General features: G+C 36.4%; 2 protein-coding genes across 6 annotated transcripts in view; both read right to left on the bottom strand.

Annotated features, from left to right (window-relative positions):
* Aldh-iii (Aldehyde dehydrogenase type III) overlaps positions 1–2,251 on the bottom strand; it is a 43,271-nt gene extending 41,020 nt beyond the window's left edge. Inside the window, exon 1 of the mRNA XM_076427741.1 lies at positions 2,093–2,251. Coding sequence (XP_076283856.1) covers positions 2,093–2,095 — 3 coding nt within the window. The 5' untranslated portion in view covers positions 2,096–2,251. The remainder of the gene's footprint in view (positions 1–2,092) is intronic.
* A 7,677-nt stretch (positions 2,252–9,928) lies between these two features.
* Positions 9,929–26,838, bottom strand: part of LOC143210672 (glycerol kinase 5) — a 66,164-nt gene continuing 49,254 nt past the window's right edge. For 2 of the 5 annotated variants that reach the window (XM_076427751.1, XM_076427749.1), the window contains exons 6-12: positions 25,596–25,789; positions 25,398–25,524; positions 22,291–22,395; positions 19,944–20,038; positions 17,405–17,568; positions 10,737–10,870; positions 9,929–10,466 (exon numbers count right to left, since the gene is read on the bottom strand). In XM_076427751.1, the coding sequence (XP_076283866.1) occupies positions 10,324–10,466; positions 10,737–10,870; positions 17,405–17,568; positions 19,944–20,038; positions 22,291–22,395; positions 25,398–25,524; positions 25,596–25,789 (962 nt within the window). In that variant the 3' untranslated portion in view covers positions 9,929–10,323. The other 3 variants (XR_013009315.1, XR_013009314.1, XM_076427750.1) reach the window with 3 other exon arrangements.

Below are 26,838 nucleotides of genomic sequence, written 5' to 3'. Positions count from 1 at the left end.
GGAGCTTTATGAGAAGTTAGAGCAGTTCGTTTACCACAAGACGTGAAAAATTCTCTGGAAAAATACTAGAAGTTGTTGTTTGCAACTTTCATATGTGGGCCTATATGTATAGAAAATTTAAAAAATACGTTCTATAGTGTCAATTAACTCTTTGCAGTCGGAGTATGTATGTATATGTTTTTTTTATCGAATGATATGAAACTGATAGAACACCTCATACAATACTTAATTGCAGTGCCGTAACGAGGGTATGAAGCGCCTGTGGCAAGTACTCATATCCCAATAATGACAAAAAAATAAAAAATTTTAACGTAACAAGTTAAATTTTAATAAATGCAATATATTAAATACTATTAACCTCATCAAAATGAGTTGCCTGTATATACAATAACGTATTTGTCAAGGTATTTGTATGAATAAATAATCTACAACCTAAATACGAACAAATTTTTATTCATATTCAATGACGACAAAATAAAAGAAACACAAAACATACAATGACTCCCACTAATATTCGGACACTCTTAAAAACACCGTAAATTTTCAAATATTGGACTATGCGATTTGAACTTTTTTGGAAAGCTAGAGCAACTAGTTTACTACAGGATGTGAAAAGAAATTTTTTCAAAAATTGCATTTGACCGGAATTGTAGAGGAAATACTAAATGTTGCATTTTACAACTTTTTTTATGCGGGCCTATATTGACATTTTGAAAAATATGTTTTGTAGATCTGTGTGGGTTATATGCATTGTGAAAGTTTCATCGAAATCGGTTGATGTGGGGAAAAATGACAGTCATTGAAATATGTAAGAATTCTTAGATTTACTGCTGTTATAGACCGAAAATCGTGAAAATCTGCAATTTTTACCATCTTTAAACGCTTGTAGCTCATTGCAACGTCGACCGATTTTGACGAAATTTTCAGGATATGTTTAATTGAAACAGATCTACAAAACGTATTTTTAAAATTTTCAATATAGGCCCATATAAAAAAAGTTGTAAAATGGATCTTTTAGTATTTTCTCTACAATTCTCCGACCAATTGCAATTTCCGAAAAAATTTCTTTTCACATCCTGTAGTGAACTAAGTGCTCTAGCTTCCGAAAAAAGTTTGAATCGTATAGAATAAAGTGTCCGAATATTAATGGGAGTCATTGTGTAGGTATATGTTAGAATAATATAATAAAAACATAAAACAGCGGTATTCTTTGCTATGCGCCCCAAACCCAGTAGCGCCGGTGGCAGGCGCCTCTTTTGCCACACCCTCGTTACGGCACTGCTTAATTGTTTAGTAATTGATTAGTAGACCGCGGAGCTTTATGCAAAATAAAAAATATCTACATTATAATCGCAAGACACAGGAGCAAAATAAAAATTTCTTTCGTCTTTTAATTATCTGATTAAGCTAAAACCAATACGCCCATGTCCTTAAATCTATTTGATGTGTCCACCGCTTTACATTGTGCTTACCCACTTTTGCCATTAATGCACAAAATCTGCAGTCTATTTTGAATAATGGTACAGCAATTTTTAGTGGCGACTCTCTGATCTTTACAATTCTTACATCTTTCAATGCCTGTCGTTTTTTTTCCCGCATCAACCGATTTCGATGAAACTTTCACAGTGCATATAATTGACACACATCTACAAAACGTATTTTTTAAATTTTCAATATATAGGCCCACGTAAAAAAGTTGGAAAATGCAACTATTAGTATTTTTCTTACAATTCCGATCACTTGCAATTTTTGAAAACATTTCTTTTCACATCCTGTAGGAAACTAATTGCTCTAGCTTGCCAAAAAAGTTCAAATCGTTTAGTCCTACATTAAAAAAGTTATCGTCATTTTTAGAGCGACCGAATATTAATCCGCGTCACTGTAGAGATTACGTGGAGCACACGTGGAGATTACGACGAATTATTTCTGCGGGACAATTGTGCAATTATTATCACACGGGCACACACTTGTTTCGCAGAACATCTCGCAGCAGCTCTTTCGCCGATGCCAACGGGCAAACAGAGGAGTCCGTTCGATCGGAAAACCTTTTTCTTTTGTTATTGTTTTGCACCACCGTTGAATCGACACTCACCATTTTGATTTCGGTCGCACACTGTAGCGCGCTTCAACGAACTCTACACCAAAGAATCACGAGGAACAAGACACCGAGAGAACTCCGCACAATCGAGAGTCATCAGTACAGTGACTATAACATTGCAGCGACTATCTATCGAATGTCGATTAACTTGATTTCAGGAGCGAACCGGGCGGAAGTGGCTAGCGGGAGAAGGAGAAAAGTTCATTGTAACTTATGCACCGAGTCAAAAATGTCGAGGTCGAGTTTATTTACATAATCGTGGGTAGCCATTCCATTATCGTCCACTTAACAAACTGTATTTATAGGTGAGCATCGATTTGATCGCATTTAAAATCGTCGAGCAGTGTTTTGTTCAATGGAAAAATGTCAGGATATCGAAGTGTAAGATCTGTATAAGTTTATCTATCCTAAAATCTTCATAACAAAACGTAGTTTTTTAAGGCTTTCATCGATTTATTTTTAACTGAATAAATCACTTTTTGTATTAAAATTCAGGCCGAAACTTTACTGTCAAATTCCATGCATTTTTTCAAACATCAGTCCCTCGCAAGGTTTTTTAATTCGATTTTTACAGGGTGTGTTCAGTATTCTAAGACCTTTCAACTGTAAAAAAATTTCTTTTAAATAACCGCGATTTATCCTAAGTTTTAATGTTTAACATTTATCAATTTTGATTTGAGTTTTCGAAAAAGTACCAAAATTTACTCCCATACATTTTTGTACATTAATTCGTGGCAGGTTAAACTTTCATTTCGCGTTGGTTTAGTTTGCTCATATTTGCTCAAAATCAGTTCTCAATTTCAGTTCAATTTTATTCTTAAAATTGTTTAAATCTTTAGAATCTTTCGATTGAGTATTAAAGAAAGTACCAAAAGACACCTCTGAGATTTTGTATTACATTAATTTAGAGCACGGTATATTTGATTTTATGGTCGAGCTTAATACATAAATATACACAAATGTCAAAAAAAGTAAACAAAAGGAATTCTTAAGGACTCCTAAGTTCTAATTCCTCCTTGTGAAGATTTAGATAACCAATAGGATAGTACTTCCTTTTTCGTGAAAATTGTAAGCCACTTTTTATTCAATAAAAAGACAGAGAAACAAGGTCATCGCAATTTAAAAAAAAGTTTTTTTATTTACCAGTCGATTCATCTTTGTATTTTATTTCACGAAGTGTTGTATATTAAGGTATTTTACTAAAAAATTACTTGGTTCAAGAGTTATGACTAGACTGTGGATCTTTATGCATTTATGGTCTCTGAAAATGTTAAAAAAATGCTATAGTATAAAATTCCATAGTATTGGGTTGGCAAATAAGTTCGTTCGGTTTTTGTGATTTACTCCAATGTAAAAACCGAACGAACTTATTTGCCAACCCAATATTTAGTACGATTTTTATTTATTTCAGATGTACAAAGCCTAGGGTAATTTCGGGATAGATGCACCATTGGGCGAGATGCACCAGTTTTTATTGTGGCAATACAGGACGATTTTAAACTGTTGTTCGCGTGTCATTTACATCATTTTAACCGAATAGATAACTGATGCATGATAGTCCAGTCGCCAGGTACTTTTACCTGGAAAGTATTCCGAACTTAATGAAATTTTGACACGTCATTTAGGGGTACTCTGGGGAGTCGAATCTGAGTTGTCGACCTCGAGGACCCTGTGCTAACTTGGGGAGGGGGAAAAAACCACGATTTTTGTTACCTGTTTTTGGTATTTCGCCTATAATTCAAAAAGTATGGGTCTTACGGACTATTTTTTTTCATTTTTGTAAACAGCATTAAATTTCGTTCAAATTTCACTGGTCAAACGTATTTTTTGACCCAATAGGTACCGAGAGACAGGCGTTCAAAATTAGGAAATGTTTCTCAAAATGACATTTGAGCCACACATTGTGACATTTAGCAGGAAATTGCAAGTTTTTGGCTCATAACTTTAGTTTTTCAATATATCTACATATGATCTACATACTATATATACGCCTTACATTTTCACACCTTAATTTAGCCAGGTTGTTTGTCTCCCGACCAAGCCGGTTAATCGAGATTCTACTGCATTACTAATGTTCCACGACAAAAATCTTTTTTCATACTTCGAAAGTGGGACTGTTCAGTATTGTCCCGAACACTGTGCGCTCGCGCGCTTTCGTTGAATCACGCGATTACGATGGAAGATTGTACTGTTACCGGCGCGGTGGTATAATGAGCCCGCGGTGCAATAGCAGGGATTATTAAACCTGAAACGTTTGTTCATCGTGTTGCAGTTGCTTTGACCGCGTCGTTTCCCTTTCGTTTGCCTGGACCGTTTCCCGTTACGGCGTTTCATTGACGCACCGCAAACTTTCTCCTCCAGTTTATAGGTGTATGTATTCGGGCAAGTGCATGTGCGTTTCGATTACAGTGTACAGTGACTTACATATATGTATGTATATGTATATTACGGCGACCTGTAATCGAGAAAGTTTCAACACGTAATCTGCATCGTCGTTACTTAACTGGGAAATTATGCACACGTAGCTCTGCCTGTATGATATATGGACATGTATCGCGACGGCGCGGCGTTCATAAATGTTTCAAGTAGTTTCAACATTAACGACTTTGTACGATACAACGAGCGACCGAATTATTCCAGTCATTTCCACGAGTTGATTACACATTAAAATTAACAATTTTTAAACCAAAGCCTAGCCTTGCGAAGTGCTCCATATTTTTTCAATGAGACGCATTTAGGCGGTAGACTTGTTTCCACAATTGCAAGGGTGCGGGATGTGCGTTCTCATTTCTCGATAATAGAAAGATTGGATTTTTCAGTAGTCAAAAGCGCTAGAACTTTTATCTAGATCAATCTAGGCTGCGATCACTCTAGAAAGTCCTATTTTGCTACGTTTTTATTAGCTCGCTTTCTTGTCTGTCTGTTTGTTCAGTACAAATTTTGCAATTGATTTTAATCTAACTTCCCGATGAGCTAGAGACTTGAAATTTTAAACATAGCTCAGAACTGGATGACAATGCAATATTAAAAAAAAAAAAATTAAAAAAGCCTATGCGTTTAGGAGATGTAAACTATTAAATTTAAACCGTTACACCTCCTCACGCGACGCGACGCTCGGTAGTACGTAATCGCGGCGCGGCGGTAGCGTATTCAGAGATGTCAGGCAGCCGCTGTACAAACACAGCTGCCATAGGTAAAAAATTGTCGCAGCGAGTTTATGGGATACTCGACCGAATCGGCAGAATCTCTGCTTCAATCTGACGTTCGGATCATGGTATTACGATCATTTCTCGCCGAGACATAGCGAGTTAAACGAAAAATGGAAATTGTGCATTTTTAAGCATATTTTCAGAAACACCTGGTATATCGAAATGTTAATGAAATTGAAAAAACAAAAGGAGTGCCTTGAAGAGAAAGAAACACTCTTTCTATTGCTTTTTTGCACAAGATTCTACAATAATTTTTTCGCTTTCTGGAGCCAGTTAAAGTTAAAAAGCCAACATTTACTTCAATGTTGAATAACTCGAATAAAAAAATCGCACAATATTCAACAACCACACATTTTACACAGGAAAGATAGTCCTTCCAAATGATATTAATGTGATTTATCAAAAAATTTGTTTCTCCCCGTGTGATGTTCCAAAGTTGCACAAAATTTTTGGTAATCGTCAATGTCGTCTTTATCTCGCTATAACTTTGTAAAACACCAACATAGCAACAAGTTGAAACAGAGCATCTGAAACTAGAGGTTTCAGGCTTTCAGACCATTGTTTAACGATATCGATACGGCAATTTTTGACGGAGTTATGATCACGTAAAACGGGAGCAATTTTTCGGATTCGCAGAAGTGATCCCTTAATTCTTTTAAGGAGTGTATTTTTAATACGACAATTTTTTTTCAATTGCTATTGATCGCAATTGCGGAGAAAAAAGTAAAGGTCACAACTTTTTATCTGTGTCTGTAATGAAAATGTAGAAGGTGCAAATCGTGAAAGCCGAAACGTCAAAAAAAGTTGAAATATGTTGGACAGAGTAATTTGGACATCCGCTGCATATGCAATAAACAATGGAAATAAAATTTTTAAATGAAATTGAGTTTACAAACATTACACTATAGCGTTCCAATATCGCATAAGCACGTTCAAAGTTTACAGTTTCAAGTTTAAAGTATAAAGTATAAAGTTTAGAGTTTTTAGTGTTTAAAGTTTAGAGTTTGGAGGTTGGAATTTGGAGTTTAAACGTGCTTATGCGATATTGGAAAGCTGTAGTGTAATGTTTTTAGACATAATTTAATTTGAAAATTTGATTTATGTTTTTTATTGCATGTGCAGCGGATGATCAAATTACACCCTTTTTTTGACGTTTCGATTTTCATTACTTGCACCGACTAAATTTAAAAAAATTAAAAAGTTGTGACCTTTACTTTCTTCTTCGCAATTGCGTTCAATAGAAATTTTAAAAAATTTAAAGTTTAAGCGCTTATAACGCTAAAAAAATCACACCCAACGTTGCATTTAAGAGAGCGGCATTTCCTTACGCAAGAAACATTTCTATAACATCCACGATCGAAGCAGAAAAAATTCTGAAATTGTATGTTACGCAAAGTCCTTGGCGGTCGCTACGCGGAAAAATGAAAAGTTTCGATGAAAGGTGGAAAGCGTCGTATTACGGAGAAAGCCAAATGCAATTTTCTTATACGCATCAATTGTTGGCTTGATTATTCGCTGAGAAGTTCCGTTTTTTACCTTGGCTCGACCGGTTCCGTATGAACAATGAATATGTACATATGTATAAGGTATACATCAATGATAATGCTCACACAGACATCTTTTCTTTTTTTTATAAATGAACCGTTTTTATTTACAAGGAGTCAGAAAGATTGTATAAAAATCACTGTTATTGATCACCATATCGTATCCTCATTTAGCGAGGACAACGTGTTCCATTTGTTTTTTTATCTAGTGTGTTTTCTTCTTCTGTATTTAACACTAGAACTACTACCACACCAGACAAAATGACTGGTTGTGTACAAATCATTTTAAAAATAAATTCATTCTAAAAATTCTTACTTTATGTTACATATTTTGGATAAACTTCCGAAAAGCCCATACCTCCGATTTTTTTTATACTTTGGATTCTTACGTATTTTTACGTGCTGATTACGAATGTGATAGTGAAAATTGGCGCAAATGTTATTTTCATAGCGGAAATCATGAAAAAACCATTAAAATCATAGATTTTTCCATTTATTTCTGTAAATAATGGTAATTTTGAAAAATACTTCAAATAAAAGTTGTAGCTCTCATCGAAATACCCCATTTTTTCCCGCAATGACGTGGACGACTTTTGCAACGATAATTGAAGGGTGTAATATAATGAATTTTACTTCTGTTTAATTTATTCAGAATGAAAATACTTTTGTATCGTGGCTACTTATAGAAATACCAGTCATTTTCACTGGAAAAGTATCCTATAATCTGTTTACCGAACCCCCGAAATAGTTTATTAGTAGACAGCGGATGATTATGCGAAATGAAAATTTTCTACATGAATTCCAACAAACTGGAATGCAATATAAATTTAATGCTTTTTTAAATATGTTTAATACGTTGAAAATAATATGATCGTATTTTTAAATTCTTCTAATGTTTTAAATTATATCTACTCATTTTTGTCATAAATGCATAACATAAATCGATCAGCGTTGGGCATTAATCGATTAAAATGTTAATCAAGATTGATTGATAAATGTGTACGATTTAAAAAGGCAATCATTGAAAAATCGACGGTTGATTCAATCGGTTAATGATTGATGAATCGTCAATCGTTGATTAAAAAAACAAATCATCGAAAAGTCGGAGACTGATTCAATCGATTGATGGATTTAATCGTCAATCGTTAATTAAAAAAGGCATCGAAAAAAAAACATAAAAGCACGTAAACAGAGTTTGTATTAGTATAGACCAAATGACAATACATTTAAACTCTAAACACAGTTTACATTTTTTTCAGTATTCATATAGTTTTGATTCCGTATTTTATTTTGAAATTTCAGCAGTTAATCATTAATCAATTATCCGATTGACGATTACGATTGAAAGGAATGTAATTTGATCGCAATTAACGACTAAAGTAGAAATTTAATCGTTATTCACAATTAACGATTAATAGGTATTTAATCGTTATTCACAATTAACGATTAATAAGTATTTAATCGTTATTCACAATTAACGATTAATAAGTATTTAATCGTTAACCACAATGTGTGTGTGTGAACGACTAAACTGGAAAATTTTTTTGCGAATTGATTGGAGGAGAATTTAATTGTGATTAACAATTGAGGTAGAAATTTATTCGTCAATCGTTGATTAAATTTTTGCCCAACTCTGTCATCGATGTTGTTTCACGCGGTCATTTTTCTAAAAATGGTAAAATGATTGAAAATCTCTAAATTGCTACAAAAAGTGAACAATATACCAGTGGAATGCTCTGATATCGAGGATGGCGTATTGTATGAGCATGAGAAAGTGAATCAGAAGAAAATGAAATTGAACTTTATAGTGATAATGAGATTATATAGGTTTTGCACTGCAAATTCACCCTTTTGCAAGTGAAATTCATAACCTTACGTAAATCAATTTCACCTGTTTGTAATCAATTTCACCCCGGCATGAGTTGGCCAATTTATTTTGTGATCGCGCTAGTGGTGAGCGCCACTGACGGCAATTTGTGCCGGGCGAAGATATTTTGCTTTCTGTTTCGAGAAAAAACGTCGACGTTGCAAACTTCAACGGGTGATTTCTCAAGATAAAAGTCTGCTCTATCGCGTGGTATAGTTCGATTTTTCGCTGAACCCTTATTTTTTGAGATAAATTCAAAAATATCCTCAAAAATTGGTGCAAAAGTGGCGTCTCTCCGCCTTTAATGATTGTTTCAACATGTTTAAACATTCATAATGTATTAATATTGGATATCACTATATTCGGGAAAGTCTACAGAATATTTTGCTGCAACGAACAATTCAATATCTTTTATAATAACATCACAATATTTGTTTTTTTTCAAAACCATGTTTCTCAAAAACTGTGCGTCTAGGCGTCTAGGAGAAAAATTAAAGACAGATTCGGAAGAAGCACCATCACAATGTAATTGTGAAACAAATTTGGTGTTGGACAGTGTCATTAAAACACGATACTTTAACTTACTTCTGTCACACCAAATTTTGTATATTTAGTATAGAAAGATCAATATCTTGATAAAACTTCAGATCACTGTGATAATCGTAATAAATTTTGTTTTCAACATTACCATTAAATATGTAATCAACTTGTCTATGTTTACATGTGAATAAATATTACTGTTATCGTGATTTCATTATTGAAAATATGAGCATTAACTTACTTTTGTTATCCACTGCACATATCTACACACAGTGTTCATACGTTACAAATTCAATGAAGTGGTGAGTACTTTTAAGTAAGTATTTGATGTACATCTTTGCGATACATAAAATTTTTAATTTCTTAAGAATTCATTTAAATTTGATTTGATTTTTTTACAGAAACTTACTCAAAAATACTTCATTTACAGAAGGGTGAAATTGATTTGTATAAGGGTAAATTTAGAGTGCAAAACCTGTAAAAGGTTGAAATTGATTTGCAAAGGGGTGAATTTAGAGTGCAAAACTTGTGAAAGGTTAAAATTGATTTGCAAAAGGGAGAAATTGATTTGTAAAAGGGAGTATTTGACTTCCAAAAGGTTGGAATTGATTTGTGAGGGGTGAATTTAGAGTGCAAATCCTATAAGAGGTTGAAATTGATTTGCAGAAGGGTGTATTTGTCTTGCAAAAGGGTGAAATTGATTTACAAACGGGTGAATTTGGAGTGCAAAACCTGTAGACGAAGAAAATGTTCAGGAGTCCTCGGAAAGTGAATTAGAAAATATTTGGAATTTATGTAAAAGAAGACGTGCTTCTGTGGCTTAAAGTTCTGGAGATGATAATGGAAGTATACAAGATCATGAAATTGAAATTGCCGCAGAAGGAGCTAGTAGTGAAAAAATAAAACAAGATTCTACCGCTGCGCTGGCTCCGTATTTCTATTGTAAGATAGTAAGAAATGAATAAATATAAAAATATTCTATCATTACGTATTTTTTAAAGACCAATCATTTTGACTGGTTTTGGTATAGAAATAGCTTCGTTTAAACTGTTGGTAGTTCTAGTGTTAATACCACTGGCTGAGCCTTTCGACGGCTCGTCGCCATTGAGCAACAATCGATTGGTACCGCAAATAGTTCTCTTTGTTCGGCTTGAACACCGTTCCCGTTTTACGCAGCTTTAACGTCTCTTCTCTGTCCTTCCAGACCCCTGGAAAAATACGTTCGGTCATCCGAGTAAAAGAATGGAGGCTTCGAGTAACACCAGCTGCAAAACCCGAAGTTAAAGGTCTCCGGAGCAGCGGCTAGTGTCAATCGAGGAAAGAACCGGCTCCACCAGTTATGAAGTACGTATGTATGTATTTTCTAGGCAGCCGCATGGAAATGCAAAATTATGCGCAACTATTATAACGTGTATTATTCGTTCGTCCGCCCGTATAATGACATTGAACATTGAAACGAAGTCAAGCGATTTCTATACCACATTGTAAGCCGGCGAGAAATGTTACTCCCAGAATAGACATTTCCGTGCTGGTTGCTCTTTCCACGTCGAGACCCGTCAGATCCGCCAGTAACTGCAGCACAAAATTATTTTTGGATACCCCGCCGTCGACGCTGCAAAAAGAATGCAATAACACTCTCACTCGTGTCATATATATATATATATAAGACATCTCCTATCCGACGAAAGTCCAGCAGAACAAGTTTTCTGAGACTTGTGAATACAATATTTTGTAAACGTAAAAAACTTTTGCACAACCGTACACGTATACAGGATGATTCACCAGATATTACCACCTCGATTCTCGTCATTATTATTCGCAGCAAAGAATCTTTATACAGGGTGTCTCGAATTAAATGGCAAAACTTCAGGAGCGTGTAGAAGACCAAAAAACTAAGACAAAAAGTCTTTTAGAGTTTTGGAGAAAATCACAAAAAAGAAACAAAACAAGTTTTCATTTTTGTACTCATTTATTTACATTTTATTTACGTTATCATCTATTTAATATAGATATTGTTCAAAATGTTGCCCTCGTGCAGCAATGCAAGCATTACATCTAGCACTGACTTGATAAATTGCAGCTAAACATTGTTCTGGTGATATTTGATGCACACTGCATCTATGAAAGTTTATTCGGTGCCAATCAATTCAAGAGAGCAATTAAGAGACCGAATCATAGATGCAGTGCACCAAATATCACCAGAACAATGTTTAGCTGCAATTTATCAAGTCAGTGCTAGATGTAATGCTTGCATTGCTGCAAGAGGGCAACATTTTGAACAATATCTACATTAAATAGATGCCAACGTAAATAAAATGTAAATAAATAAGTACAAAAATGAAAACTTGTTTTGTTTCTTTTTTTGCGATTTTCTCCAAAACGAAGCAAAAACGAGCAAATCTCTAAAAGACGTTTGTCTTGGTTTTTCGGTCCCCTACACGCTCCTGAAGTTTTGCCATTTAAATTCGGGACACCCTGTATAAGATTGAACGGTTTCAAGAGATGCATACTTTGGTGTTGTAAGTTTTTTTGTAGGTGGACGCGTAGAAGAGATATGAAGCTCATCAGTATTTTTTTAAATGGGATCGTATGTTTTCTTCCTGCACCAATCAAAAAAGCCATTAGTTAAGGAGAAATTTTATTTGTAGTGTTGTTACGAAATCACAACTCTCTTGATAATAAGGAGATAACATTATCTCCTTATACTCCAAAAGTACGATCAAGAAGAACTCTATTATATCTTTTGATAATGTTACGAATTCAGATACCTTATGGCCATTTTTATATGATTTGTCATTGCATATTCGATAAACAATGCGGCTCCAACAGGATGGTTGTTCTGCACACAGAGTTGTGCTAATTCAATTACATTGTAATTCAATTACACAATTGGATTACATTGTATTTCAATTATATTAGTCATTCAACTACGGTCGTAACTGAATTACATAAGTCAAACCTTTCAATTAATTCAATTACTAAGTATTTTGATCAGATGTGTAATTGAAATACAATATAATTAAAAGCGAAAAAAAAGGCACATACAGATCGAATTGAGTAACCTCCTCCTTTTTCGAAGTCGGTTAAAACATACAGCTCTCCAAACTATAGCCCAGAACTTTGAAGAAGTGCGACATATTTTTCTTTCATGTTTGCTGTCTATGCGGCGTAGTTTCTATTCCTCGTCCTCGTTCGTAATACGTAACGCTATTTTATAATTGTACTCCAATTGCAGTTGCGAATTACATTACAATTTAATTACAAAGTATTTTATAATTGTACTCCAATTGCAGTTACGAATTACATTACAATTTAATTACAAAGTATTTTATTATATAATTGTACTCCAATTGCAGTTACGAATTACATTACAATTTAATTACAAAGTATTTTATAATTGTACTTCAATTGCAATTACGCGAATTATACATTACAATTTAATTACAAAGTATTTTATAATTGTACTCCAATTGCAATTATGAATTATATTACAATTTAATTACAAAGTATTTTATCATTGTACTTCAATTGCAGTTACGAATTACATTGTAATTATTGAATGAAGATCTGAATTATAAATTACAATATGACTGAATTACTTACAATGTAATTCAATTACTTTGTAATTATAATTCCTGGTGTAATTAAATTGTAATTCTGCACAACTGTGCACATTATGAGAGAATAACAAGAAATGCATTTAATCAAATACTTCTGGATCGTTGGATAGGACAAGGTGGTCCCATTTTCTCATTTTTCAGCAAGATCACCTGATTTAAGCACCCCTCGACTTTTTCTTATGGGGTCACTTGAACAATAAAGTATACGCTGAGGCCCCGAACTACAGTTGCTGATATGAAAGATCGTATCATCACTGAATGCAATCACGTACCACCAGTTTTATTACATAATTTATAACAACCATTACTTTCTCGATTCAGAAAATGTCGTGATATGAACGGTTGCCACATTGAACCTTTCCTGTGAATAAAGTCATTATAACACTATTAAGAGAGTCGTGGTTTCATAATAACACTAAAATTAGAATATCTCCTCAACTAATGGTTTTTCAATATTAATAGGTTACCTTTTTGTATAGAATATGAAGCTTCATCGATTCGTGCAGGAAAAAACGTACGATCCCATTTAAAAAATACCGATGACCTCCATATCTCTTCTACGCGTCTGCCTACAAATAAATTCGCAACACCAAAGTATGCATCTCTCGAAACCATTCAGCCTTATATAAACATTTTTCGCTACGAATAATAATAATGAAAATCGAGGTGATAATATCTGGTGAACCATCCTGTATACAAAAATCCATGCGAAGTGCGGAACATTGCAAGCAAATATTCATAATATTAAGAATAATGAAGTGTATAAAATAATAATAATGAATAATAAATATTATTCTTCATTATAAATATTATTCTTTGTTATATACATACATATGTATATTGGGTTGGGGAAAAGTTTCTTCGCATCAACAAGAAATTGTGATATTTGTTTATTTAGCCAAAAGTTATTACGTCTTGAAAATGAGTGAAAATAAAGAAGAAATTCGACATATTTTGAAATTTTATTACAAAAAAGGAAAGGATTCGACTGCTAAAAACATTTGCGATGTTTATGGACGTGATACAGTAGCAATACGTGTGGCACAAAGTTGGTTCAAGCGTTTGAATCTGGAAATTTTAATGTCAAAGATACACCTCGTTCTGGTCGACCAGTCACTGAAAAAGTCGATGAAATCATGCAAACAGTTGAGCAAGGTCGGCACATTAGCAGTCGTGATATCGATAAGGAACTAAACGTCGACCACAAAACAGTTCTAAACCATTTAATTTGAAAAATTTAATGGGTCGACATTCTTGACGGGTGGCTAGGAAGTTTCGATGCATCCACAGAACTTTCTTGATGGAGTGAAGTTGACTTCAAAAGAGGCCTGTGAAAATCACGTGTCGCAGTTTTTCGCCCAGAAATCACAGAAGTTCTACAGTGACGGGATTATGGTTTTACCTCAAAAATGGCGAAAGGTGGTCGATCAAAACGGCACATACTTAATTTAATAAGCTTCATTTAAAATATGGAAAAAACTTGATGCATTTCTGCATTAAAATACGAAGAAACTTTCTCCCCAACCCAATATTATACATATACAAGGTGTCCCAAAATTTCTGTTACACGGGATATCTTTTTATCCATCGTATATTTAGAAAAAAATACTTCCAATGAAACTTGTATGGTTTTCAAAGCTCTATAGAAAGGTGCATTTTTTAATATTTTATTTGACGTGTTGGAGGTCATTTTAAAGTCAAGTTCACTTTTTTAAGTGAACTGTAAATTATGCCATAAATATTTTTTGTGCCATTAAAAATAAAGGAGATATTTAGGTGACCTCTCCTTCAGCTGAGACACCCTGTATAGAGAAATTTATAACCAAAGACATCGATAATTTAATTTATCTGGAAAACCACTAAATAAGTAACAAATACACACTTTTAAGTTTTACTTTAAGTCAATATTATTCAAACAATTAATTAAGAAATGATTACAAAAATATTATATTTATTACGATAATTATCATTGGATAGGAATAATTTTTTAATGAATTAAGAGTTGAGAGAGAGAGAGAGAGAGAGAGATATCTCTTATGGTTCAAGAGTTATTATAGTAAAATTGTCACCAAATTTCTCAATCCGGCACCCTTACCTGTCAAAAGCACTGAAAATCGATCTACTTTAAACAGTCACACCTGGACTGCGAATCTTTATGCAAAATAACTTTGTTACATTAAAAACAATGTTACTATGTTCTTGAATTTGGTAAAACTTACGTTTAGGGGAGGCAGCTCCGATGACCTTGACCTTGACATATGTTGTCGAGGGCAAGATTCTGAACAACTTTTGTCATTACAACTACCCGGGGCTCGCTCTTAGTTTTCGAGATATTTGCGAAAAACTATTGCTAATACTGTATTAAATTTTACGTATTCTTCCACGGTCCGTGGCAACATAAGGCTGCCATAGTTTCGAATGAGCTACACCTTAGATCAGGCATGGGCAGAAATAGCACGCGTGCTAGTGATTCTCAAGGAATACCCCCACTTCTCCCGGCCGCGCGTCTCAATCCCCTTGTCGGCCGTAGTTGCGCCGAGCACTTGGGCCGCCACGGGGAGCGAGACGCGCGGCCGGGAGAAGTGGGGGTATTCCACAGGTATTCCTTGAGATTTCCTAGCCCGCGCGCTATTTCTGCCCATGCCTGCCTTAGGTAAATAAACATAGAAGAACCCATATATATGAATGTGACCCATGTGCGATCCAGTAGCGATCAGTGTATACATCGGTACGTTAGTTGCAAGTCTTGCGAGTTTTTGAATTATTTCAATATGCATCTCCATGAATTTATAAATTTGACATACAATTTCGATTCCTTGTGGCAACTTTTTATGTGAGAAAAAAGTGGTTCGTAAAGATATTGTTGCAAGTTCAATCATTCATACGGATTATAATTGGCGTGCATACAGGGTGTCCCAGACCAAGTGTAAGTCCCGGAAATGGGAGGTTCCTTGGGTCATTTGAAGCGACATTTTCCTTTGCAAAAATGATGTCCGCGGCTTTGTTTAGGAGTTATTAACGAAAAATACGGACCAATCAGAGCGCGCCCTGGGCCGCCGCGCGATGTCACGGCGTATCGCCAACGCTCTGATGCGAGTGCGGCGGCCCAGGGCGCGCTCTGATTGGTCCGTGTTTTTCGTTAATAACTGCCAAACAAAGCCGCGGACGCCATTTTTGCAAAGGAAAATGTCGCTTCAAATGACCCAAGGAACCTCCCATTTCCGGGACTTACACTTGGTCTGGGACACCCTGTATAATGATCTAGCGAATGAAAATTATTGTTGATCCTCAAACTGGAGTTCATACACAAAATATTGAAAGATTGTGGAGAGATCTGAGAGCCAGCATTCCTCGCTTCATTATACTAATTATATTGCCGAATTTTTATCTAAAAGAACGTACAATTTATATAAACGCATTGATGATTTTTTCGAAATAATGAATTCTATGTATCCATTACACCATTTAAATGCTGAATAAAATTCTCATTTTGAGATAGATACTTTTCGAAATATTCACAATTTCGTATGCGTGGTCGGGCTCCTCTCCGCCTCCCCCGCCACCTAACCCTAACTAATTCTGATTGCATGATTTTCCCTTAGCTGGTTCAAATTCTGTATGAAAGCTATATAGAATGCAAAAATTATACGATCAGAATTAGTTAGGGTTAGGTGGTCGGGGGGCGGAGAAGGCCGGCCCGACAACGCATGCGAGAAGGTCTTTCACAATTGAAAGCTCACCCTATATAGAGTGACACTCTGTTCTAATCCCCACAATGTGTTTATAAACAGAAAATAAACAGATGCCGCCCCGGAACAGGCTCACGTTGCCACGGAGCATGCAAGAACACGTAAAATTCAATACATTATTTGCAATAGTTTTTCGCAAATATCTCGAAAACTAAGAGCGAGCGCCGGGTAGTTGTGATGACAAAAGTTGTTCAGAATGTTGTCCTCGATAACATATGGTATAAGGTCAAGGTCATCCGAGCTGCCTCCCCTAAACGTAAGTTTTACCCTCATAACTTTTGAACCACTAATCTCTTAGGATGGAAACTTGGATTTTTGGCATTTTCTGGTCCAAATCTACTGGATTCCATAGAAGAAAGGCAAACATTTCTGGTTACCCAGGTAAAAATTTAGAAACAATTTAACACCCTAACAATATTTTACTTGCTAAATAAACCACTCGATTTAAAGCAACAATAAATAAATAAATAATTCCGGTTTCTTGCAATTGATAGCGATCGATTTTACAATATCTGTTCAAAGGAAAAAGGAGCTGAAGTCTTTTCGTAACGTACAGAGTGTACATTAAGGTAACTTTGCTCTATAAATGTATCTCCACTTCTAAAAAAGGGACCGTAGAAACGAATCGATTTGGCGGTTTGACGCTTCTGATGTTACTGCTTCTATTTACTATTTGCTATTGAATTTAAATTGGATTCCTTTTTGCATCGACCGGTTCTACAAAAAAAAAAAAAAAACGCGGGCTCGTATAAAGACCGACAGTGGGTATATTCTTACCGTATTCTTTGATACGAGAAAGCAGTTTCGTTGCAGAGAGACTCGTAAAGCAGCAATATTCTGTAGACGATACTTTCTAACAGCGAGCGAACGATGTGACTTTTCTCAGTAGTTTGTTTTATTCCGATGAATCCGGTAGCCGCGGCGTAATCGTTTATGGGGGCCTGTGGGGCACGATAGATTATTTGACGCAACACTATACATGTTAGGTGGCCCGCACTTATTAGGTGGTCCGGCTAGTTTCAAGGGCTTCCTATCCTATCTTCTCTACATTCCACCCACGCAGTATTTCCTCTATCGTACAACTCTATTTCGATCTATAACAGCCAATGCTTTATCGTAGCCCTGACTTTATTACATAATACAAGGTTTGGCTGCTATTTTCCTTACGTAACCAGAAATGTTTGCCTTTCCCTTATTCATTTTTGCCTTTTCCCTATGTTATCTAGTAGATTTGGACGAGAAGAGGCGATAAATCCAAGTTTCGGTCCTGGAGGATCAATGGTTTAAAAGTTATAAGTGTTTTAGTGTCATTATGTTGTGCCGCTTACCTAACGGCTCCGCTCGGTAAGCAGCGCGGGACCGTCACTACACACAACATGGCGGCGTTAGCCTGTCAAAAATACTGTAAATTGCTCAACTTTTGAACCATTCATCCTCCAGGATCGAAACTTGGATTTCTCGCATCTTTTCGTCCAAATCTACTGGATAACATAGCAATAAGGCAAGAAATTATAGGAGAGACGCAAAAATTTCTGGTTACGCAAGGAAAACTTTACTCTACGGTGTCCCAAAAATATTCGAGTTCCTCGAGAGGGGCAATTTCTGAGGTTATTTGAAGCGACATTTTTATTTGAAAAAATGTCCGCCTTGGCTATGTTAAGGAGTTATTAACGAAAAACCACGGACTAATCGGAGCGCGGTCTCGACGCGTGATGACGAGGAGAGCCCAGCTCGGTGGCAGGTTTTACTGAACGCAGCGTTGGTGTCGCGCTGCGGCGAAGCAGTGAACAAGAGGAGGAGCAGAAATTTATTTAATTAGAACTCGCTCATTCAGCCGTAAATGCACTTGCTGCTTCGAAATGTGCGTCACTGGGCCATTCGGAGACAAACTGCACACCTGACTTCAGGTATACGACACTGCCGAAAGCTGAGGGACAAGTACGGTCAGGTCAACTAACTGCACAACTTTGACACGTCTTTAGAGACGTTCTCTACCGCGGTTAGAACGACACTGATTTTATCCAAGATTTTTCTGAAGAGTTTAGGGAGGGCATTACGAATGTGGACCGACCGGGTTGTCAGACAAAAAATAGGACACAAGAGGGACTGCTGTGAGACTAGAGTTCATGGCAATTACTTGACATTTCTACCTTTTGCTGGGTAAAAGAGTAAACTTTTTTTCAAACAGGTACCTGTCGACTCTACGCACCAATCTGCAGGAAACCCGAAACACGTGATTGCTATAAATTGGCCCAGTGACACACATTTCGCAGAAGTAAATGCATTTACGACCGAATAAGAGTGAGTTCTAATTAAATCAATTTCTACTTCCTTCGTTTGTTCACTGCTTCACCGTGGCGCGACACCAACCCTTACATCTCAGAAAATTCTGTATCCACTTCATCGCTCAAAACATGCGTGATCTGGTTTTGGCGACTCAAAAAAGCGGTGGCTTTGATTATAAAAATAAAAAACGTGGAATTAGTTTTTACTAGAGGTATGCGGGAACCTGTGAATTCCCGAATCCCGATGCTGGGAACGGGATGGGAAGACTTGCATCATGTCGGGACGGGATCCCGAAAATGTTCGGGTTTCCCGTGATTTTTTTCGGGATTCCCGGGGGTGTTCAGGTTTCCCGTGAATTTTTTCGGGATTTCTGATACTGTACGGAATCTTTTAATATTGTTTTTTAGTCTTTATCTATGCTGCAAGAGTCTTCTATGTAAGTTCGTTTTTCGAAATATCGTGTAAAGAGAAGTCACGCGTACAGTTGCCATCGCAAAAACAGTAAACATAATGTTAATGGTTATTTATTACAAACTATACTTTCAAAATCCTCTACAGACAATGTAAATTTCTGTCCAGGTCCCATAACTTTACCTACTTTCTATAAAAATATGCATTTGCATAAACATCCGCTGTCTAGTTATAAATTAATAAGTTAAATAAAACTTGATGTTTTATTTAGATAAATCTAACACTATGGTGTCATATTCAAGAAAACAAGACACGTTTTCGAATCCCAGCATTTTAAGAAATCCCGAACATTTTCGGGAAACCCCAAAGTTTCAAGATCCCGTCTCGATCCCGAAGATCGTTCCCGTTCCCGTCCCGCACACGTCTAGATTTTACTGTTTTCAACATAGATATCACTATAGACAACAACAAAGAAGTTATAACCAGCAAAGGAGAACATTTTGAATAAAATGCAATTGAAAATGGCCTTTTAAAATATTCATTTTTTTTTAAATCCCTTAAAACTAACCGAATCAGCTAATGGATTCTGCAGCGCCTAACAATATCCCGAAGAACCTACTTGCAATCCGCTGAACGCAGGTACGAAGTATACTCCGTCGGTATCGTCCAAACCACTTGCTAAATAAGAGGTTTCATCGGGGTTGTTGATAATACCTGAAACAAACTGCACCTTTAAAAAATTCGGACGGCCTGCAGATTAGCTTGTGCTACTTTGATCTTACGTTGTTCTTTCATAATTAGACTGCAGAACTTTCAATTTGCAAAAGTTTCCGAAAAATTGTAATAGATCGCCAATTTATAATAGAGTACAATTACATAGAAGTCTCTAAAGATGTGGAATTAAAAGAACAGAAGTACCATTTATTTGAAGAACAAACATAGGAATTAGGGGTGTGCGTGGACCCGAAAGTTTGCAATATTTGGATACTCCAAGTTTCAGTCGGATGGAGTTAAGGGGACATTACACTTTCTCGGTCGAAAATTTTAATAATTTCTATGGGTCTAATAAAGTAATGAAAAAACATTTTTTGAGTCTGCAATTTTTTTGGCATATATCCATATAGTCTTCAAATACAAGAAAAAATTATTTAAAAATTTTATAAAAAATTTTTCTTGTATTTGAAGACTTAAAATATATGTCAAAAAAATTGCAGACTCAAAAAATGTTTTTTCATTACTTTATCAGTTCCACAAATATTATTAAAATTTTCGACCGAGAAAGCGTAATGTCCGCTTAAGTCTGAGGATTCCAAAAATTTCTAGTAACGTGAATATAATGCTTCTTCACTACCTTACAATCTAATTTTGCATTTTAACATTTCGGGTACTACCCGCACGCTCCTAGTAAGAATAAATTTTTTGAAAGAATAGCGCAGAATATAAATGGTTCATTTAAGTTTTAATCAATTACAGTGTTCCCGTGATTGTTGTGAGAACCTCGGTGGTATCGAGTCTCAGGAAACGAAATGGTACTACGTTCTTTTATGTGTGTGTGTGTGTGTGTGTGTGTGTGCGCGCGCGTGCGTGCCGAACATAGATGTCTTGGATAACTCTTCTAAGCGTAAACGACGATCCTGGGTAAACAACGGTGCTAAGCGGGAAATTGTTGTATAGTACTAATGCTATTCTATTCCTGAGAATGATACATCGAGTATCATAAAACCCCAATTGAAACACCTTTATACCTTAATTTCTCTGTAGCGCAATCGGCCGACCAAGGGGGAAACCCCTAGTAGTGGGATTAAAAAAGTCACATCATCCGCATACCCGAAAGTCACATTAATCGCGGGAACACTGTATTCCCTGTTCAGAGTGTTTTGGTATACAATGTCGAACGGAAAGTCAATGAAGTTTAATTTACTACGACGAAAAGACAAAAAAGAGAGAAGAAAACAATATTTTAAATTGAGTCTGTAAACGTATGTAAGTAGAGAAAATTAACAATTAAAGGAATTGCGGTGTAGGTTTCATCTTTTAGTTATCAAAGATGAATAATCTTTTTGATGCTTCAATAGAGGCACACGCTCACCGCAGATCGTAATCGGTAATATTTTACTCTTAATTTTCGTTTCATACCGTCATGAAAAATCGCCTATAAAAGTTTCATTTGTTGCTGAACACCCTGTATACCAGTGTTTCCCAACCTTCCTAAAATTTCTATGCTCCCTATGTAACATATACATAATTTTTAATATTCAAAAGTTGAATTGATCACTGAAGAAACTAAAATGATAGGTTTTAGGAAGAACTCGCTACGAAATTGTTGAGCAAACGCAGAAAGTAAATTTTCAAAACATATGTATAATGGAGAACTGAAATTCAAGTACGAAATAATTTTAATGAAAGATTTTTCTATATTATTTTAATTATTAGTAATTATTTATTATTTACATTTAATGAGATCTTTGCGCTTGAGGCTTGCCGTAAAGAGATTTTATGTTAGGTTCCAATTTAGTTAGCTTCAGTCTCAAGTCTCCCCGTTGTGTTATTTCCAGCCGAATTCTTTTTTTAGCAGCAACTCATTTATGGCATTAAATCTACATTCAGCTAAATATTAAGATGGAAACGGTAACAATAGTTTTCTTGCATATTTGGTTGAATTTGGATATTTGATTAATTTATCACTTAACCCTTTCGGCCATGGAGTCCTCACATAAGGACATAAAAAAGTCATAATTTAATTTAAAGAACTGCTTAGCAAAGCCATGATGTTTTCCAGGAATAAATAATTCGTGATCGAAAGGGTTAAAGTCTGGACGAGTCCATTTTCTAATTGCTGCCCCCCTTAACAATCAAATTGCCAACACTTTTGAGAAACTGTAGTGTTGGGAAACGCTGCTGTACACTTTTCATTTAATTGCAACCTTACCAGCATACGTTTGTGACAACGTTAAACGAAAAATTACCAATTTTCTTCGCCCATTCGATCAGTATTCCAGTGTCGTTCGACGCACCTTCAACCAGATACACCAATTCGTCCTCGATACGCCATGCGATCAAAGGGTATAAACCTGTAAAATCATTAAAACGACTGTAAATATCGATTTTCATAGTGTTACTACATATTGTATATTATACATATATTATATTAGATTGTTCCATTTCGTACGATTTCCATTTGCAAGTGTTTTTAGCTCGTATTAATAACAATTAAGATTTCAGTAAAAATGAATAGTCCCTCTACTTCGACGGTTTTATCAATTCTAATTCTCTGCATTTTATTACTGTTTTAATTCAACAGTTTTATAAATTGATCAATTGATTTACTTTAAACTTGTCAAATATTTCGTTCTTTAGATCTATATTCACAAAATTTGATTTATGAGATTTAACAAACAACGTATTTTATTCATTCTTTTTATTTAGTCATTGTAGTTCAGATGTTAGTCGGCTAGTTCAGTCTCCATAATCTCGAATAAATTCGCTACTTCCGTATATAAATAAATTGGTTATATTCTCGCAATATTGATAAACACAATCACGGAGTTTAACACTTTGATCGCCACGTCACCCATATCTGGGTGACGGGTATGCTTCCGTGGCGGCCCCGTCACCCAAATATGGGTGACGCTCTTCTTGTTCGAGTTAATTAAAAATAGGATTTTATATATAGGATATACAACATGAATTCTCGCTTTTCGCTGTGTTTATGTTCTGTGTACCGACGGTCGGATTTGGGCCCCGCGGGAAACTTAGCCGAATTACGGTGGGCGATCAAAGTGTTAAAGTTGATGTGTATTGGATTTTAACGTAAGTTCGTTCGATTATAAATACAAGTATTCCCTAACTTTAACGATTTAGTAATGGCTCGTTGTAAATGTAGTACATAACTGTGATTGAAAAGCAGCGACTTGCAGTCAGGAATTATACACTTGATTGAATATAATTCCGTACTTCGATAAAATAAATAAAAAGAGGTACTGAACATGACCGAACGTATTTATCTTTTGACCTATTATGCATATTACTTACTTTCGTTCTAAAAAATACTCAAAAACTGAGACTCTTTCCGAGATCACGGATGGAAGATTATTTTACGTTGCTCTAAAGCTGTGTCCACACTGAAGCAACAACGAGCTACTTTTGGTGTTTCATTCATAAACACACAGAGAACCTCGCTCGCGAATTGGTACGTATCCAAAATCGGAACAACCAGACCAGATAGGCAGCAATGCGTGAACCGAAGATTGTTTGAAACAGAGGGCCTATTCAAGAACAAAGTGCTTGCTCAAAAATTGAAAGACACTAGGGCGGTTGCCTAATTGCATAATCTCCAAGAACTCAGTTCTAATCAGAAGTAATACGCGATCCCTCACCATCGTTTAGGCTCGATTTTGGGTACTATACAGGGCAGTGTGTCCAGACAGGGGTAATCGAAAAGGAATCGGGGGGAATACAAGTACCCCCTCTCTGATGACCAGAGTAATATGTGACACGTTGCGCGACGAGAATAGAGTGAGGCAGAGTGACGCGAATGGAAGACACGTTGCGCGTGCACGATAGGTACTGAACAGTGGAATAGGATAGTGGAAGGGGATAAGGTGGAGAGCCTGGAGGGGGAAATGAAGTTGAAACCAACTTCATTCTGGCCACACTGATACAGGGTGAGTCACCTAGTAGAGTCGGTGAAAACCTTAGACCATATATGTATACTTATAGACACGGCATAGGTATAGTATGTGTATAGGAAAGCCGAGAGTTGAGCGTGGCAAAGATCGTGGTAGAACGTGACGTCACAAGATAAGTCTTAAGATAATTTCAAAATGGCTGATGCGGCAGACCGACGCTAACCGACGCCGACGCGTCAACAAAATATTATTTTGTAATCAATAAGTGTGTAATTTTTATGTAACGTTCATTCAAAATAAAAATTGTCTACATCGACTGCAAGAAATAGAAACTAAAGTGAATGTTATTTCTTCCCTTAATGATTGTAATAGAGCAGAAATCATATATTGGCATTTTCAATTTTTAAAATTTTTCAACAATTTTGAATTTCATCTACTCAATTTTTTTTATAAATGCACAAAGATCCGCAGTCTAATAATAACTAATCACAAGTGAGGTAAATTTAAATTATGTAAAAATAGCAGTACTACCTTAAAATGTAAATGTGATCGATTTATATGTAAAAACATTCTGTAACCTGCATAATATGCGAAAGTTGTTAATCTTCAGAATCAAATATCGATGCCTAAAATAGTTAATATATAATACTATTATTAATTCATACTTGCCAACAACCGTAGTCCCGTTGAAAGCACCGGTTCTCGTTAGATCACCGAAGTTAAACAACGTGGAACGTGACCGGCACTAGGATGGGTGACCGTCTGGTCAAAAACCGGAAAGTGACCCACCCAGGGTGTTTTTCACGTGTTGTTGGCAAAAGGTGGTTCGGAACCCACCATAAACAGTAGGTCCCGCTGAAAAGGCGATGGTGAGAGTGGAAAAAGGAGAGGATTGGTAAATGAATTTGAAACCCTGAGGGGACCAAATATCATGTCCATACCATATTAATTCATACTTCATTGTAATGCCTTAATAAAACATATGGAATAAACATTTGTATCTCAAATATGCTTTATATAATGATTATTTCATGATAAAATGCCAAATTCTTTGAAATTATCCTGTCCATTCTTTCCGGGTATACCCCCCTCACCCTCATAAGCCAAGCTGGTAGGCGCTGTCGATGAGCATAGCTTGTACATCTTTCGAAACTGTGACGTCACGTTCTACCATGATCTGAATGATCTTTGCCACAGTCAAAAGTATCTGCACCGTGTCTATAAGTATATATGGTCTAAGGTGAAAACCGTGTCGGTGATTTCGATGGGATCCAGGTGACTCACCCTGTACAGTGGCGACCCGGTGGTGAAGGAGACATCAGCCAGTCCACGTGTGTTTCTCCTACCTAGTGGCGACCCGGTGATGAAACAAGTACCGGGTTTCGACACATGTCTCCGGAAGGGTCACCAACGTGAACGTCCGCATACGTAATAAAATGAATCACCTGTGATCGATGCGTGAGCTTTTGTTCCCGTGTTGACGTCCACGAACGTGCCTGTTCCCATCGTGATTTTCAAATCGCCAGGCATCATGCATCCGGAACCAAACAGCGAAGCGGACTGATCTGCCATCTACTTTAAATAACATTATCCTGTCGTTGAATTTCTTCTATGATACATTTTCTTAAATTCATGAAGCTTACCGAGCAAACGATCGGGATCTTAACGCCGAAGACGTCTTTCGGAGTGACGCCAAAATCTCCGGCACAGTCCACCACTTCCGGGAAGATGTTGGTCGGAATTCTCAGCATGTTTATCACGACGCCGGACCAGCTCAACGTGAACGGATCGAAGAGACCGGTCGCCGATGCGCTCGAGATGTCTGTTATGTGTCTGCCTGCGAAACATGAACAGAGAGACATTTTCTAGTTGTAATCCCAGGGGCAGTGATGGACAGCGTCGAACGCTTTCTGTAATTGAAATACGTGTACAATACCGAATACTTCTATCGAGTATATAAACCAGTTGACGAATAGGGTGGCATTTTGTATTTGACCATGTTATACAGCAGAGTAGGGCAATAATCAACTAATATTTAAAAATGACTAATAGTCTTTTTGAATGTTAGTCATAGCAACATAGTCGTTAGTCAAAACTTTTTGATTAGTTAGTGATAACTTTGTTACGAGCCAGGGCCGCGAGCAGCACGAGTGGCCGGCGAAGGGTTGTTACCCTAGGAATATGATATCAATTGTTAGTTAAGGTACGCGGACGAACCCAATGCGAAATTGGGGAGCCGCTGGGATTATAGACAACGAGGACGAACCTGACGCGAAGTCAGGGAGCCTCTAGGAATGGAGTCAAACGCAGACGAACCTGATGCGAAATCAGGGAGTTGCTAGGAAGGCGAAACTTCGTGAACGAACCCAATGCGAAATTGGGGAGCCGCTGGGAGGTTGGATAAGAGCACAGACGAACCTGATGCGAAATCAGGGAGCTGTTAGGACGCGGACGAACCCAATGCGAAATTGGGGAGCCGCTAGGATAGTATAGTTTTCGTGGACGAACCCAATGCGAAATTGGGGAGCCACTAGGTTGGATAAATCTCTGTTTGGACAAACGGAATGTCGCGAACGTTGAACCTGATGCGAAATCAGGGAGTCGCTAGGATAATTAGTAAGCCTCGTAACTAGTATAATTTAATTGATACAATCCGAGCGGTAAGATTGTATCGTGTGGGGACGTTCAATTACTTGATTAGGATATTCGACAATAATTATGGGTTTACTGAATTTGCGTTAGTTATCAAAGAACACAAATATATTCTTAATATAAGAATTCGTATTACAATTGTGTAATTGTCGCGAATGGATTGAATTTAGAATAGAAAGAATTGAAAGAAGATATTACCTAAACTAGGATGCACGGTGTTGACGCACTGGCAAT

This window comes from Lasioglossum baleicum, chromosome 7, assembly GCF_051020765.1.
Source record: "Lasioglossum baleicum chromosome 7, iyLasBale1, whole genome shotgun sequence".
In the NCBI taxonomy this organism is placed as follows: domain Eukaryota; kingdom Metazoa; phylum Arthropoda; class Insecta; order Hymenoptera; family Halictidae; genus Lasioglossum; species Lasioglossum baleicum.
The sequence above is the reverse complement of the archived record's forward strand: the minus strand, read 5'-3'. Positions and strand labels throughout refer to the sequence as shown.